Source organism: Oncorhynchus masou, chromosome 12 (assembly GCF_036934945.1).
Source record: "Oncorhynchus masou masou isolate Uvic2021 chromosome 12, UVic_Omas_1.1, whole genome shotgun sequence".
Taxonomy (NCBI): domain Eukaryota; kingdom Metazoa; phylum Chordata; class Actinopteri; order Salmoniformes; family Salmonidae; genus Oncorhynchus; species Oncorhynchus masou.
In genome coordinates, this window is record NC_088223.1 from 3,059,563 (window position 1) to 3,076,655 (window position 17,093).

Below are 17,093 nucleotides of genomic sequence, written 5' to 3' on the forward strand. Positions count from 1 at the left end.
TGAGTGTGTGTTTTATTATCTGTTAAACATAGATCAGAATAGAATAAAACAGAAAAGATCGTTCATTGATTGGATTTATTTAGTGCTTTTTTTTTCTAGACACCAAAACCGCTTTGACACCTCATCCACCACCAAGATCAGAATATAATATTGAATATTCTTGGATAGTTTTGTTGAATCTTTTAAACAGATAATACAATATATACAGTCTGTCTACAGTAGCCCCTAGGGTCTAGTAGTATATTATTCCTCATTCTGGAGGATGTAAACTGTGTCTCAAAGAATTCATTGCTGATTTAGTCCAGTTTTCAGGCCCACTAAAAGGAATGCCACCACCGTGCCTGAGGGGAACGGGTTGGGGTGTCTGGCTCTCTCTCTGCATTCAGTCGCTCACAACCCTCCCACCGTCCCGTTGAGGTCTGTGTAGCTCCACCTCCGAGGAAGTGCCCTCTCCGGAGCAGTAGGCTACCACGGATCTGCTGGCCGCCCCCCTCCCGAGGAAACACTGGCCAGAGGAGAGGCTCCGCCGCATCGGCTCTACTTCTTCTCGGTGTTTATTCGTCTGGTTTGGGTGAACTGCTGCCGCCATGGCCGACGAAGGCATGGATGAACGGTCCCCGCTGCTCTCAGCACCGAACTCTGGGAATGTCACACCGTCGGGACCGCCTTCGTACCTGCAGGACACGAGCCCGAGAGGTAAACCGACTTCAGGCTATGACTCCCCCATGAATGCTGAATCATTTTGGGAGTATCGTGTTGAGCATTATTTTTGCGTAGTGCGTTAATAAATTGTAACGGGCAAGAGAAGGGCATCAGTCAGAAATCAAAAGGTTGAGCTTGCAGTAGAAGGCCTAGCCGAATATTTTCTGAAAAATTCCAGTTGTATTCAATTCAGTATTCTGCAGAAATGACTCGCATCACGATCTGTGTTGCTGGGTAATACTGTTTACACGTCTTCTAAAAGGATATGATGCTGCCAGCCAGTACTTGAGATGAGCAGGAAGGACATTATTAATCAGAGGATACAAGTATAACTCACAAATCCTGAAAAACATCCCATCTCAACGTTGTGTGGTTGTTGAGTCCATATAAGACATTAGGCCCATGCAAATTGAACATAACGGGCCACTCGGCTATGAATGAGTATTTTTTTTATAACCCATCAGTGGGAGGGGCTATAGGAGGATGGGCCCATTGTAATGGCTGGAATGGTATTGAAGGAAAGGAGCCGAACATGTGGTTTCCATATGGTTGATGTTTAATACCGTTCCGTTTATACCATTCCAGCCATTACAATGAGCCCGTCCTCCTCTAGGTCCTCCCACCAGCCTCCACTGTAACATATATATATTATAAACCTCTTTCATTTGACTGGATCATACACATCCATGAAATGCATGTTTAGGTTGGTATTACTATCCATTACTCTCCATGCATGACATATAGGCTCAGTTATGCATGTTGTGGATGAGCCCTTCACTATGTGCTCTCTGGAAACACGATTCCTCTGTGTAGTGTACTGTATTTCATATGTACAGTTTAACACACAGGGTCCTTGTGGGTGATCTGAATGCGTAGAGCCATTGTTCCCTCTGTTTAGCACAGTGATATTCAGATGATAATATACACAGCCCTGTTGTGAAATCAGCATGTTCCCCATTCAAATGACTGGAGAGCCTACTAACCTACAGTAAACCACACATCTTTGTCAAGACATGCTTTTCTCAGAGACTACATTCTTATTTGAACCCTTTTCCCATTATGGTGCAGAGTTAGAACACAGAGACTACATTCTTATTGGAACCCTTTTCCCATTGTGGTGCAGAGTTAGAACACAGAGACTACCTTCTTATTGGAACCCTTTTCCCATTATGGTGCAGAGTTAGAACACAGAGACTACCTTCTTATTGGAACCATTTTCCCATTATGGTGCAGAGTTAGAACACAGAGACTACCTTCTTATTGGAACCCTTTTCCCATTATGGTGTAGAGTTAGAACACAGAGACTACCTTCTTATTGGAACCCTTTTCCCATTATGGTGCAGAGTTAGAACACAGAGACTACCTTCTTATTGGAACCATTTTCCCATTATGGTGCAGAGTTAGAACACAGAGACTACCTTCTTATTGGAACCCTTTTCCCATTGTGGTGCAGAGTTAGAACACAGAGACTACCTTCTTATTGGAACCCTTTTCCCATTGTGGTGCAGAGTTAGAACACAGAGACTACCTTCTTATTGGAACCCTTTTCCCATTATGGTGCAGAGTTAGAACACAGAGACTACCTTCTTATTGGAACCATTTTCCCATTGTGGTGCAGAGTTAGAACACAGAGACTACCTTCTTATTGGAACCATTTTCCCATTGTGGTGCAGAGTTAGAACACAGAGACTACCTTCTTATTGGAACCAATTTCCCATTGTGGTGCAGAGTTAGAACACAGAGACTACCTTCTTATTGGAACCATTTTCCCATTGTGGTGCAGAGTTAGAACACAGAGACTACCTTCTTATTGGAACCATTTTCCCATTGTGGTGCAGAGTTAGAACACAGAGACTACATTCTTATTGGAACCATTTTCCCATTGTGGTGCAGAGTTAGAACACAGAGACTACATTCTTATTGGAACCCTTTTCCCATTATGGTGCAGAGTTAGAACACAGAGACTACCTTCTTATTGGAACCCTTTTCCCATTGTGGTGCAGAGTTAGAACACAGAGACTACATTCTTATTGGAACCCTTTTCCCATTGTGGTGCAGAGTTAGAACACAGAGACTACATTCTTATTGGAACCCTTTTCCCATTATGGTGCAGAGTTAGAACACAGAGACTACCTTCTTATTGGAACCCTTTTCCCATTATGGTGCAGAGTTAGAACACAGAGACTACCTTCTTATTGGAACCCTTTTCCCATTGTGGTGCAGAGTTAGAACACAGAGACTACCTTCTTATTGGAACCCTTTTCCCATTGTGGTGCAGAGTTAGAACACAGAGACTACCTTCTTATTGGAACCCTTTTCCCATTATGGTGCAGAGTTAGAACACAGAGACTACCTTCTTATTGGAACCCTTTTCCCATTGTGGTGCAGAGTTAGAACACAGAGACTACCTTCTTATTGGAACCCTTTTCCCATTGTGGTGCAGAGTTAGAACACAGAGACTACCTTCTTATTGGAACCCTTTTCCCATTATGGTGCAGAGTTAGAACACAGAGACTACCTTCTTATTGGAACCCTTTTCCCATTGTGGTGCAGAGTTAGAACACAGAGACTACATTCTTATTGGAACCCTTTTCCCATTATGGTGCAGAGTTAGAACACAGAGACTACCTTCTTATTGGAACCCTTTTCCCATTGTGGTGCAGAGTTAGAACACAGAGACTACATTCTTATTGGAACCCTATTCCCATTATGGTGCAGAGTTAGAACACAGAGACTACATTCTTATTGGAACCCTTTTCCCATTATGGTGCACTACTTTTGACCAGAGCATGGGCCCAGAGCATTGACCAGAGCATGGGCCCATGCTCAGCCAAGCCTTTTGGGGGTCCCCCTTGGAGGTCAGGGTGACTAACAAAATCAATGGGCTCCCCCTGTAGGTCAGGGTGACTAACTAAATCAATGGGCTCCCCCTGTAGGTCAGGGTGACTAACTAAATCAATGGGCCCCTGTGTATTCAGCCATGATTACTACACATTTAGATAGCTGGCTATGCTAATTACCAATCCAAAACTTGTTAGCTGACATCAGTGGAGGCTGCTGAGGGGAGGACGGCTCATAATAATGGCTGGAACGGAGTGAATGGAACGGCATCAAACACCTGGCAACCATGGGAACCCTGTGATTGGTTTACATGGGAACCATGTGTTTGGTGTACATGGGAAGCATGTGATTGGTGTACATGGGAACCATGTGTTTGGTGTACATGGAAACCATGGGAAGCATGTGATTGGTGTACATGGGAACCATGTGTTTGGTGTACATGGGAACCATGGGAACCATGTGTTTGGTGTACATGGAAACCATGGGAAGCATGTGATTGGTGTACATGGAAACCATGGGAAGCATGTGATTGGTGTACATGGGAACCATGTGTTTGGTGTACATGGGAAGCATGTGATTGGTGTACATGGGAACCATGTGTTTGGTGTACATGGAAACCATGGGAAGCATGTGATTGGTGTACATGGGAAGCATGTGATTGGTGTACATGGGAACCATGTGTTTGGTGTACATGGAAACCATGGGAAGCATGTGATTGGTGTACATGGGAAGCATGTGATTGGTGTACATGGGAACCATGGGAAGCATGTGATTGGTGTACATGGGAAGCATGTGATTGGTGTACATGGGAAGCATGTGTTTGGTGTACATGGGAAGCATGTGATTGGTGTACATGGGAAGCATGTGTTTGGTGTACATGGGAAGCATGTGATTGGTGTACATGGGAAGCATGTGATTGGTGTACATGGGAAGCATGTGATTGGTGTACATGGGAACCATGGGAAGCATGTGATTGGTGTACATGGGAAGCATGTGATTGGTGTACATGGGAAGCATGTGATTGGTGTACATGGGAAGCATGTGATTGGTGTACATGGGAAGCATGTGATTGGTGTACATGGGAAGCATGTGATTGGTGTACATGGGAAGCATGTGTTTGGTGTACATCGGAAGCATGTGTTTGGTGTACATGGGAAGCATGTGATTGGTGTACATGGGAACCATGTGATTGGTGTACATGGGAAGCATGTGATTGTTGTACATGGGAACCATGGGATTGGTGTACATGGGGAGCATGTGTTTGGTGTACATGGGAAGCATGTGATTGGTGTACATGGGAACCATGTGATTGGTGTACATGGGAACCATGGGTTTGGTGTACATGGGAAGCATGTGTTTGGTGTACATGGGAAGCATGTGTTTGGTGTACATGGGAAGCATGTGTTTGGTGTACATCGGAAGCATGTGTTTGGTGTACATGGGAAGCATGTGATTGGTGTACATGGGAAGCATGTGTTTGGTGTACATGGGAAGCATGTGATTGGTGTACATGGGAAGCATGTGATTGGTGTACATGGGAAGCATGTGATTGGTGTACATGGGAAGCATGTGATTGGTGTACATGGGAACCATGTGATTGGTGTACATGGGAACCATGTGATTGGTATCATTCCACTCCAGCCATTACCACGAGTCCGTCCGTCCCAGTTAAGGTTCCACCAACCTCCTGTGGCTAATTGAGTGACTCTCAGTGACTGACGAGAGAGAAACTGCTCGTCGGCTTGTTGTGTTCTACGTGAGATGAATAGTCCTCTGGTGGTGCATTCAAGTTATGAGTGGCATAACGAGAGATAAGTGCATTCTGACAAGCAGACAAATGCACAATTGCGAAAAACAAAACAAAATAAAATTGGTTTTAATGGCCTTTGTTAGAGGGGAATCCCAGCTTTCCTACCAGATTTATTTGTAAACTCTGAACTGTTAGATGCACTTGTAGGGCAACTTGGGGGTGAAACACCACCCTACATCAAAATATTTGGAGAGGAGTGACTTCTTTGTCAGAGGGATGATATTTTAACTTGAGCAACCTGGGAAAGTGTTATTTGGGGGGGGGGTGACAGAAATGTTTTGGTACCCTTCCAAAGATCTGTGATTCAACACCATCCTGTCTCGGCTCTCATACGGACAATTATTTCGGCCTCATGGCTTGGTTTTTGCTCTGACATGCACTGTCAGCTGTGAGATCTTATATAGACAGGTGTGTTAATTAGACAGGTGTGTGCCTTTCCAAATCATGTCCAATCAATTGAATTTACCACCGGTAGATTGTCCAGGTTGGTTAACTATTTAGCAGCCTTATGGTGTAGTAGATGTTCAGGGTCCTGCTGGTTCCAGCCTTGCCGTGCGCTAGCAGAGAGAACACTATATACTTCACACGAATTAATCAAGGAGCAACTTCTTGGAGAATTCACTTAGTGCACTGTTACATGCTTTGAACTTTAAATTAATATTTAGAGGTTAGACTTTAGCACGTATAGCTCGTTAGCACCAGGTGCGCACCCGAGAGCTTCAAAATCCTTGGTGTCCACATCAACAACAAACTAGAATGGTCCAAACACACCAAGACAGTCGTGAAGAGGGCATGACAAAACCTATTCCCCCCTCAGGAAACTAAAAACGATTTGGCATGGGTCCTAAGATCCTCAAAGGTTCTACAGCTGCAACAGAGAGCATCTTGACTGATTGCATCACTGTCTGGTGCGGCAATTGCTCGGCCTCTGACCGCAAGGCACTTCAGAGGGAAGTGCGTACGGCCCAGTACATCACTGGGGCCAAGCTTCCTGTCATCCAGGACCTCTACACCAGGCGGTGTCAGAGGAAGGCCCTAAAAAAATGACCCCAGCCACCCCAGTCATAGACTGTTCTCTCTACTACCGAATGGCAAGCGGTACCGGAGCGCCAAGACTAGGACAAAAAGGCTTCTCAACAGTTTTTACCCCCAAGCCATAAGACTCCTGAACAGGTAATCAAATGGTTACCCGGACTATTTGCATTGTGTGCCCTCCCCCAACCCTTCTTTTACGCTGCTGCTACTCTCTGTCTCTGCTACTCACTGCTCAAAAAAATAAAGGGAACACTAAAATAACACATCCTAGATCTGAATGAATGAAATATTCTTATTAAATACTTTTTTCTTTACATCAATGGAAATCAAATTTATCAACCCATGGAGGTCTGGATTTGGAGTCACACTCAAAATTAAAGTGGAAAACCACACTACAGGCTGATCCAACTTTGATGTAATGTCCTTAAAACAAGTCAAAATGAGGCTCAGTAGTGTGTGTGGCCTCCACGTGCCTGTATGACCTCCCTACAACGCCTGGGCATGCTCCTGATGAGGTGGCGGATGGTCTCCTGAGGGTTCTCCTCCCAGACCTGGACTATAGCATCCGCCAACTCCTGGACAGTCTGTGGTGCAATGTGGCGTTGGTGGATGGAGCGAGACATGATGTCCCAGATGTGCTAATTGGATTCAGGTCTGGGGAATGGGCGGGCCAGTCCATAGCATCAATGCCTTCCTCTTGCAGGAACTGCTGACACCCTCCAGCCACATGAGGTCTAGCATTAGGTGGAACCCAGGGCCAACCGCACCAGCATATGGTCTCACAAGGGGTCTGAGGATCTCATCTCGGTACCTAATGGCAGTCGGGATACCTCTGGCGAGCACATGGAGGGCTGTGCGGCCCCCCAAAGAAATGCCACCCCACACCTTGACTGACCCACCGCCAAACCGGTCATGCTGGAGGATGTTGCAGGCAGCAGAACGTTCTCCACGGCGTCTCCAGACTGTCACGTCTGTCACGTGCTCAGTGTGAACCTGCTTTCATCTGTGAAGAGCACAGGGCGCCAGTGGCGAATTTGCCAATCTTGTTGTTCTCTGGCAAATGCCAAACATCCTGCACGGTGTTGGGCTGTAAGCACAACCCCCACCTGTAGACGTCGGGCCCTCATACCACCCTCATGGCGTCTGTTTCTGACCGTTTGAGCAGACACATGCACATTTGTGGCCTGCTGGAGGTCATTTTGCAGGGCTCTGGCAGCGCTCCTCCTGCTCCTCCTTGCACAAAGGCGGAGGTAGCGGTCCTGCTGCAGGGTTGTTTCCCTCCTACGGCCTCCTCCACGTCTCCTGATGTACTGGCCTGTCTCCTGGTAGCGCCTCCATGCTCTGGACACTACGCTGACAGACACAGCAAACCTTCTTGCCACAGCTCGCATTGATGTGTCATCCTGGATGAGCTGCCCTACCTGAGCCACTTGTGTGGGTTGTAGACTCCGTCTCATGCTACCACTAGAGTGAAAGCACCGCCAGCATTCAAAAGTGACCAAAACATCAGCCAGGAAGCATAGGAACTGAGAAGTGGTCCTTGGTCACCACCTGCAGAACCACTCCTTTAGTGGGGGTGTCTTGCTAATTGCCTATAATTTCCACCTGTTGTCTATTCCATTTGCACAACAGCATGTGAAATTGATTGTCAATCAGTGTTGCTTCCTAAGTGGACAGTTTGATTTCACAGAAGTGTGATTGACTTGGAGTTACATTGTGTTGTATAAGTGTTCCCTTTATTTCTATTTTTTTGAGCAGTGTATGTGCATAGTCACTTTAACTATACATTCATGTACATACTACCTCAATTGGGCCGACCAACCAGTGCTCCCGCACATTGGCTAACCGGGGTATCTGCATTGTGTCCCACCACCCACCAACCCCTCTTTTACGCTACTGCTACTCTCTGTTTGTCATATATGCATAGTCACTTTAACCATATCTACATGTACATACTACCTCAATCAGCCTGACTAACTGGTGTCTGTATAGAGCCTTGCTACTGTATATAGCCTCTCTACTGTATATAGCCTCCCTACTGTATATAGTCTCTCTACTGTATATAGTCTCTACTGTATATAGTCTCTCTACTGTATATAGCCTCCCTACTGTATATAGCCTCTCTACTGTATATTGCCTCTCTACTGTATATAGCCTGTCTTTTTACTGTTGTTTTGTTTCTTTATCTCCCTATTGTTCACCTAATACCTTTTTGATCTATTGGTTAGAGCCTGTAAGTAAGCATTTCACGGCGCACGTGACAAATAAACTTTGATTTGATTGGTGTGACCTAGTTAGACCTGTGCTGGTTGCCATCACATTAGAGCCCTATGGCACCCAATTCCCTATATAGTTCACTACGAACACAGCCCATAATTCCCCTATGTTCTGGACAACACAGCCCCTAAATACCCCTACGTTCTGGACAACACAGCCCATAATAACCCTACGTTCTGGACAACACAGCCCATAATAACCCTACGTTCTGGACATCACAGCCCCTAATAACCCTATGTTCTGGACAACACAGCCCCTAAATACCCCTACGTTCTGGACAACACAGCCCATAATAACCCTACGTTCTGGACAACACAGCCAGTCAACGGCCATATAATGGAGAAACTGAATGACCATTGTTACTCACCTTTGTACACCATGCGATTTAAATCTGATGTTTAATCCATATTTCGCCAGAGAATTAACAGTAAATATTGAAACGTTGGACTATAATGACCTCTAATACGCTGGGAATGTGACCTGCTTGTCCTGGATCCAGTCCCATACTGTTTTTGAATGGACTTTTAATTTGCTCTTGACTACCTTGACAAAAATGTAAAACAAAATCGATCCAGAAGCTGTCACACATTCCCGGCGTGTATTGAAAGCAGTCTCTCTGTGTTTCTGGTAAAGACAAAACCTTAACTCTGTGTTATGTCTAGTTCTCTTGGTTTATTGGGTTGTATTTGACGACAAACCTCTATCATCCAATGTGAAACAGGGATTAGCCCTGGTCAAAGAGCTGAACTGGGTTCTAGTCTGTCGCTTAGTGAATACACAGCTGAGGGGTGGGTTTGATTTATTTTTTATTTTTTAAATACCTTTATTTAACCAGGCAAGTCAGTTAAGAACAAATTCTTATTTTCAATGACGGTCTAGGAACAGTGGGTTAACTGGTCTAGGAACAGTGGGTTAACTGGTCTAGGAACAGTGGGTTAACTGGTCTAGGAACAGTGGGTTAACTGGTCTAGGAACAGTGGGTTAACTGGTCTAGGAACAGTGGGTTAACTGGCCTAGGAACAGTGGGTTAACTGGTCTAGGAACAGTGGGTTAACTGGTCTAGGAACAGTGGGTTAACTGGTCTAGGAACAGTGGGTTAACTGGTCTAGGAACAGTGGGTTAACTGGTCTAGGAACAGTGGGTTAACTGGTCTAGGAACGGTGGGTTAACTGGTCTAGGAACGGTGGGTTAACTGGTCTTGGAACGGTGGGTTAACTGGTCTTGGAACAGTGGGTTAACTGGTCTAGGAACAGTGGGTTAACTGGTCTAGGAACAGTGGGTTAACTGGTCTAGGAACAGTGGGTTACCTGCCTGTTCAGGGGCAGAACAACAGATTTGTACCTTATCGAACATTTAGAACATTTACACTCTTCTATGATATATACATCGATCAAGTGTTTAAACTCCACCAACGAAACTAGATCATCACTGGCCCCCCAATGGTGGAACAAACTCCCTCACGACGCCATGGACAGCGGAGTCAATCACCACCTTCCGGAGACACCTGAAACCCCACCTCTTCAAGGAATACCTAGGATAGGATAAAGCAATCCTTCTCACCCCCCCCCCCCTTAAATGATTTAGATGCACTATTGTAAAGTGGCTGTTCCACTGATGTCAGAAGGTGAATTCACCAATTTGTAAGTCGCTCTGGATAAGAGCGTCTGCTAAATGACTTAAATGTAAATGTAAATGACTTAAATCACATTTTAAAATGTAACTGTTAGAAGCAAATCAGAATGGGACTGTAACTGATAGTTATTTACTGATCTGACTGATCTCATTTTACCCAATATGGCCTTATAAACCAGTGTTTAAGCCTACGCAAGGTCAATGACGACCAGCCAACAGCGCTGTAGAGATCACAGTGATGTGTTTGATTGGTAATGAACCTGAGGGCTGCATGATATACTGAATCAAGTGCTCTCAGGGTCATGGTTGAGGCCTGCATGTATATATGTATATATAACATCACTAAAACCACAGGTACTGTACATCATACCAGCTCCTTCCTGGCCTCCAGAGAACAACAAGCCTGATGCCAGTACTGTACATCCTACCAGCTCCTTCCTGGCCTCCAGAGAACAACAAGCCTGATGCCAGTACTGTACATCCTACCAGCTCCTTCCTGGCCTCCAGAGAAAAACAAGCCTGATGCCAGTACTGTACATCCTACCAGCTCCTTCCTGGCCTCCAGAGAACAACAAGCCTGATGCCAGTACTGTACATCGTACCAGCTCCTTCCTGTCCTCCAGAGAACAACAAGCCTGATGCCGGTAATGTACATCATACCAGCTCCTTCCTGGCCTCCAGAGAACAACAAGCCTGATGCCATTACTGTACATCCTACCAGCTCCTTCCTGGCCTCCAGAGAACAACAAGCCTGATGCCATTACTGTACATCATACCAGCTCCTTCCTGGCCTCCAGAGAACAACAAGCCTGATGCCAGTACTGTACATCGTACCAGCTCCTTCCTGGCCTCCAGAGAAAAACAAGCCTGATGCCAGTAATGTACATCCTACCAGCTCCTTCCTGGCCTCCAGAGAACAACAGGCCTGATGCCAGTAATGTACATCCTACCAGCTCCTTCCTGGCCTCCAGAGAAAAACAAGCCTGATGCCGGTAATGTACATCCTACCAGCTCCTTCCTGGCCTCCAGAGAACAACAAGCCTTATGCCGGTAATACAATCCTATTCTCAGTTTAAGCTTCCTTATCCAGTTCTCCATATGCACAGTGAAGCTCAGCTTGTCATCAACCCACACACCCAAATATTTATACACTTTAACTTGCTCAATAGTAAGTCCAGCCAATGTAGCAATGACATGATTAGTAACATGCCTGGTATTTGAAAATATCATGCCTTTTGTTTTACCTGAATTTAGAACCAGCTTTAAATCATACAGATTCTGTTGTAGGATGTTAAATGGTTTTCTAAAACCTCATTGAATCACTGAATTGAATCACTGAATTGAATAACTGAATTGACTGCACTTCTAAAACTTCATTGAATCACTTAATTGAATCACTGAATTGAATGCACTTCTAAAACCTCATTGAATCACTGAATTGACTGCACTTTTAAAACCTAATTGAAGCACTGAATTGAATCACTGAATGGAATGCACTTCTAAAACCTCATTGAATCACTGAATTGAATAACTGAATTGAATCACCTCATTGAATCACTGAATTGACTGCACTTCTAAAATGAGCGGTGCTGCCATCGTCCATAACTGTTGTGAGAGAGTCAACAGTACAGCGACCTTGGACGACCTTGAGTGGATGGATATATAGCCTGGCTCTGTGATATGTAGCTTAGCTCTGTGATATATAGCCTAGCTAGCCTAGCTCTGTGATATGGAGCTTAGCTCTGTGATATGGAGCTTAGGGTCTCGACCCCGCCCTGTGCAACTGGGTACTGGACTTCCTGACGGGCCGCCCCCAGGTGGTGAGGGTAGGTAACAACATCTCCTCCCCGCTGATCTTCAACACTGGGGCCCCACAAGGGTGCGTTCTGAGCCCTCTCCTGTACTCCCTGTTCACCCACGACTGCGTGGCCACGCACGCCTCCAACTCAAGTTTGCGGACGACACAACAGTGGTAGGCTTGATTACCAACAACGATGAGACGGCCTACAGGGAGGAGGTGAGGGCCCTCGGAGTGTGGTGTCAGGAAAATAACCTCACACTCAACGTCAACAAAACTAAGGATATGATTGTGGACTTCAGGAAACAGCAGAGGGAACACCCCCCTATCCACATCGATGGAACAGTAGTGGAGAGGGTAGCAAGTTTTAAGTTCCTCGGCATACACATCACAGACAAACTGAATTGGTCCACTCACACAGATAGCATCGTGAAGAAGGCGCAGCAGCGCCTCTTCAACCTCAGGAGGCTGAAGAAATTCGGCTTGTCACCAAAAGCACTCACAAACTTCTACAGATGCACAATCGAGAGCATCCTGGCGGGCTGTATCACCGCCTGGTACGGCAACTGCTCCGCCCACAACCGTAAGGCTCTCCAGAGGTTAGTGAGGTCTGCACAACGCATCACCGGGGGCAAACTACCTGCCCTCCAGGACACCTACACCACCCGATGTTACAGGAAGGCCATAAAGATCATCAAGGACATCAACCACCCGAGCCACTGCCTGTTCACCCCGCTATCATCCAGAAGGCGAGGTCAGTACAGGTGCATCAAAGCTGGGACCGAGAGACTGAAAAACAGCTTCTATCTCAAGGCCATCAGACTGTTAAACAGCCACCACTAACATTGAGTGGCTGCTGCCAACACACTGCCAACACACTGACTCAACTCCAGCCACTTTAATAATGGGAATTGATGGGAAATTATGTAAATATATCACTATCCACTTTAAGCAATGCTACCTTATATAATGTTACTTACCCTACATTATTCATCTCATATGCATACGTATATACTGTACTCTATATCATCGACTGCATCCTTATGTAATACATGTATCACTAGCCACTTTAACTATGCCACTTTGTTTACATACTCATCTCATATGTATATACTGTACTCGATACCATCTACTGTATCTTGCCTATGTAGCTCTGTACCATCACTCATTCATATATCCTTATGTACATATTCTTTATCCCCTTACACTGTGTATAAGACAGTAGTTTAGGAATTGTTAGTTAGATTACTTGTTGGTTATTACTGCATTGTCGGAACTAGAAGCACAAGCATTTCGCTACACTCGCATTAACATCTGCTAACCATGTGTATGTGACAAATAAAATTTGATTTGGCTCTGATATATATATATATATATATTATATATATATATATATATATATATATATATATAGCCTAGCTCTGTGATATATAGCCTAGCTCTGTGATATATATATATATATAGCCTAGCTCTGTGATATATAGCCTAGCTCTGTGATATATAGCCTAGCTCTGTGATATATATATATATATAGCCTAGCTCTGTGATATATAGCCTAGCTCTGTGATATTTAATTTTACCTTTATTTTACTAGGCAAGTCAGTTAAGAACAAATTCTTATTTTCAATGACGGCCTAGGAACAGTGGGTTAACTGCCTAGTCCAACGCTCTAACCACTAGGCTACCCTGCCGCCCCAATATATATATATATATATATATATATATATATATATATATAGCCTAGCTCTGTGATATATAGCTGTGATATATAGCTTAGCTCTGTGATATATAGCTTAGCTCTGTGATATATAGCCTAGCTCTGTGATATATAGCCTAGCTCTGTGATATATAGCCTAGCTCTGTGATTATATATAGCTTAGCTCTGTGATTATATATAGCTTAGCTCTGTGATATATAGCCTTACTCTGTGATATATATATATCTTAGCTCTGTGATATATTGCCTAGCTCTGTGATATATACACTGCTCAAAAAAACAAAGGGAACACTTAAACAACACAATGTAACTCCAAGTCAATCACACTTCTGTGAAATCAAACTGTCCACTTAGGAAGCAACACTGATTGACAATACATTTCACATGCTGTTGTGCAAATGGAATAGACAACAGGTGGAAATTATAGGCAATTAGCAAGACACCCCCAATAAAGGAGTGGTTCTGCAGGTGGTAACCACAGACCACTTCTCAGTTCCTATGCTTCCTGGCTGATGTTTTGGTCACTTTTGAATGCTGGCGGTGCTTTCACTCTAGTGGTAGCATGAGACGGAGTCTACAACCCACACAAGTGGCTCAGGTAGTGCAGCTCATCCAGGATGGCACATCAATGCGAGCTGTGGCAAGAAGGTGTGCTGTGTCTGTCAGTGTAGTGTCCAGAGCATGGAGGCGCTACCAGGAGACAGGCCAGTACATCAGGAGACGTGGAGCAGGCCGTAGGAGGGCAACAACCCAGCAGCAGGACCGCTCCTTGTTTTGCAAGGAGGAATGGGGAAAAAATGTCAGTCTCTCGATGTGCAAAACTGATAGAGACATACCCCAAGCGACTTACAGCTGTAATCGCAGCAAAAGGTGGCGCTACAAAGTATTAACTTAAGGGGGCTGAATAATTTTGCACGCCCAATTTTTCAGTTTTTGATTTGTTAAAAAAGTTTGAAATATCCAATAAATGTCGTTCCACTTCATGATTGTGTCCCACTTGTTGTTGATTCTTCACAAAAAAATACAGTTTTATATCTTTATGTTTGAAGCCTGAAATGTGGCAAAAGGTCGTAAAGTTCAAGGGGGCCGAATACTTTCGCAAGGCACTGTATATGCACTGTTCAAAAAAAAATAAAGGGAAAACTAAAATAACACATCCTGGATCTGAATGAATGTCATTGTAAATAAGAATTTGTTCTTAAATAAAGGTATTAAAAAAAATAGGTCAGTTCTGCTTTTTGACCCAAACAGAGGAGGGGGGGGTGGGGGGGGGGGGGTTGGGGGGTTTATTGACATCAGGAAGTAACTCCCTTTGGCTGTGAACTGACCCACCTTTATTTTCACTCATCTCCCAGGTCGACCTTAAAGAAAATGGAAGTGAAAGCAGGACCTTGTCTGTTGGCCTAAAAACATGTAATTGTGTACGATGTCATTACATCAAGGCAGCCTAGTGGTTAAGAGCAATGGGCCAGTAACCAAAGGGTCGCTGGTTCAAATGTCAAGCAAAAATACATCCGCAGGTTCACCTCCAATTGACTCAAGGGATGTCAACCAGCCTATCAAAAGCTTCTAAAGCCATGACATCATTTTCTGGAATATTCCAAGCTGTTTAAAGGCACAGTCAACTTAGTGTATGTAAACTTCTGACCCACTGGAATTGTGATACAGTGAATTATAAGTGAAATAATCTGTCTGTAAACAATTGTTGTAAAAATGACTTGTGTCATGCACAAAGTAGATCGACTTGCCAAAACTACAGTTTGTTAACAAGAAATGTGTGGAGTGGTTGAAAAACAAGTTTTAATGACTCCAACGTAAGTGTATGTAAACTTATGACTTCAGATGTATATATGATATGAGTAATGTAAGATATGTAAACATTATTAAAGTAGCATTGTTTAAAGTTTTAATGACTGTTGGGAAAATTATGATTAAATGACTGAACAAATCGATTTAAATGGATCTGTAACTAAGTAAACTTATACTCTGTTTTATTATATCTGATTAACAATATGAGTTCATAAGAAGGGATTGTGTGACACGGACAAGGAGTAATTAAAGTTAATGAACACCATTCCAACTAGGAACAAACTAATGGGTTGGGGACTGTGGAAACACATAAGGTCGTTAACCTCGCGTTGAACCTACAGAAACTTAGCTCTGGGGTTTTTAGATAAGACAGTGAGTGCATTCCTAGGTTTTCTGTTAATTATAACTCAGTTCAGTGGTGATCGATAATGTTGAGCGGTCAAAAGTTATCTGGGAGTGTGTTAGTAAGTTAGAATTAACTTTTCACCTCACTTTGTCCCGGTCGAGAGGGGATTCTGTTAAAGCAGTGAAATGACGTCATGATCTGTATATAAACTGCTGCACGTGATTAAGTGGCAGCTCCGAGAATAAATTCTGTTACCTATTATTTAAAGACTGGTCTGCGTCTATTTTATGCAAACAAGAATCTTAGAAATTCTAATAAAATAGATTAAGGGTTTTCAATTGATGAAAGCACATTGGCATAATTAAATTACACAATGACTCCAACCTAAGTGTATGTAAACTAGTTTTAATGACTCCAACCTAAATGTATGTAAACTAGTTTTAATGACTCCAAGCTAAATGTATGTAAACTAGTTTTAATGACTCCAACCTAAGTGTATGTAAACTTCTGACTTCAACTGTATCTAATGTGTCATTAAACCAGGTGTGTCTGTGTCTCTCCCCTCCAGCTGAACTCCCTCCCCCCTACACAGCCATCGCCAGTCCCGACCCAGGGGGGGTACCAGTCATCAACTGCCGGGTGTGTCAGTCTCTCATTAACCTGGATGGCAAGCTGCAGCAGCACGTGGTGAAGTGCACTGTGTGCAACGAGGCCACGGTAAGACTCAACTGCACTTGTGTGTATGTGGTGAGACCATGCAGACTCCCTACTGCTACTCATGATGATTCTACTGCTTTGTCAATTCTCATCCTACTGTTGCTTCACTGGTCTCTCGGTCTCTGTCTCTTTCTGTCTCTCTCTCTCTCTCTCTCTCTCTGTCTCTCTCTCTGTCTCTGACTCTGACTCTCTCTGACTCTCTCTCTCTCTCTCTCTGTCTCTCTTTCTCTCTCTCTGTCTCTCTCTCTCTGTCTTTGTCTCTCTCTGTATCTCTCTGTCTCTGTCTCTCTGTCTGTCTCTGTCTTTCTCTCTCTCTCTCTCTCTCTCTCCCTCTGTCTCTCTCTCTCTCTCTGTTTCTGTCTCTCTCTGTCTCTCTCTCTCTCTCAATTCAATTTACTTTATTGACATGG

The 17,093-nt window shown here is 44.1% G+C and overlaps 1 protein-coding gene across 1 annotated transcript in view; it reads left to right on the forward strand.

Annotated features, from left to right (window-relative positions):
• Positions 1 to 424: 424 nt before the first annotated feature.
• The window catches only part of LOC135549474 (type 2 phosphatidylinositol 4,5-bisphosphate 4-phosphatase), a 36,745-nt gene continuing 20,076 nt past the window's right edge, over positions 425 to 17,093 (forward strand). Inside the window, exons 1-2 of the mRNA XM_064979470.1 lie at positions 425 to 696; positions 16,535 to 16,683. Coding sequence (XP_064835542.1) covers positions 588 to 696; positions 16,535 to 16,683 — 258 coding nt within the window. The 5' untranslated portion in view covers positions 425 to 587. The remainder of the gene's footprint in view (positions 697 to 16,534; positions 16,684 to 17,093) is intronic.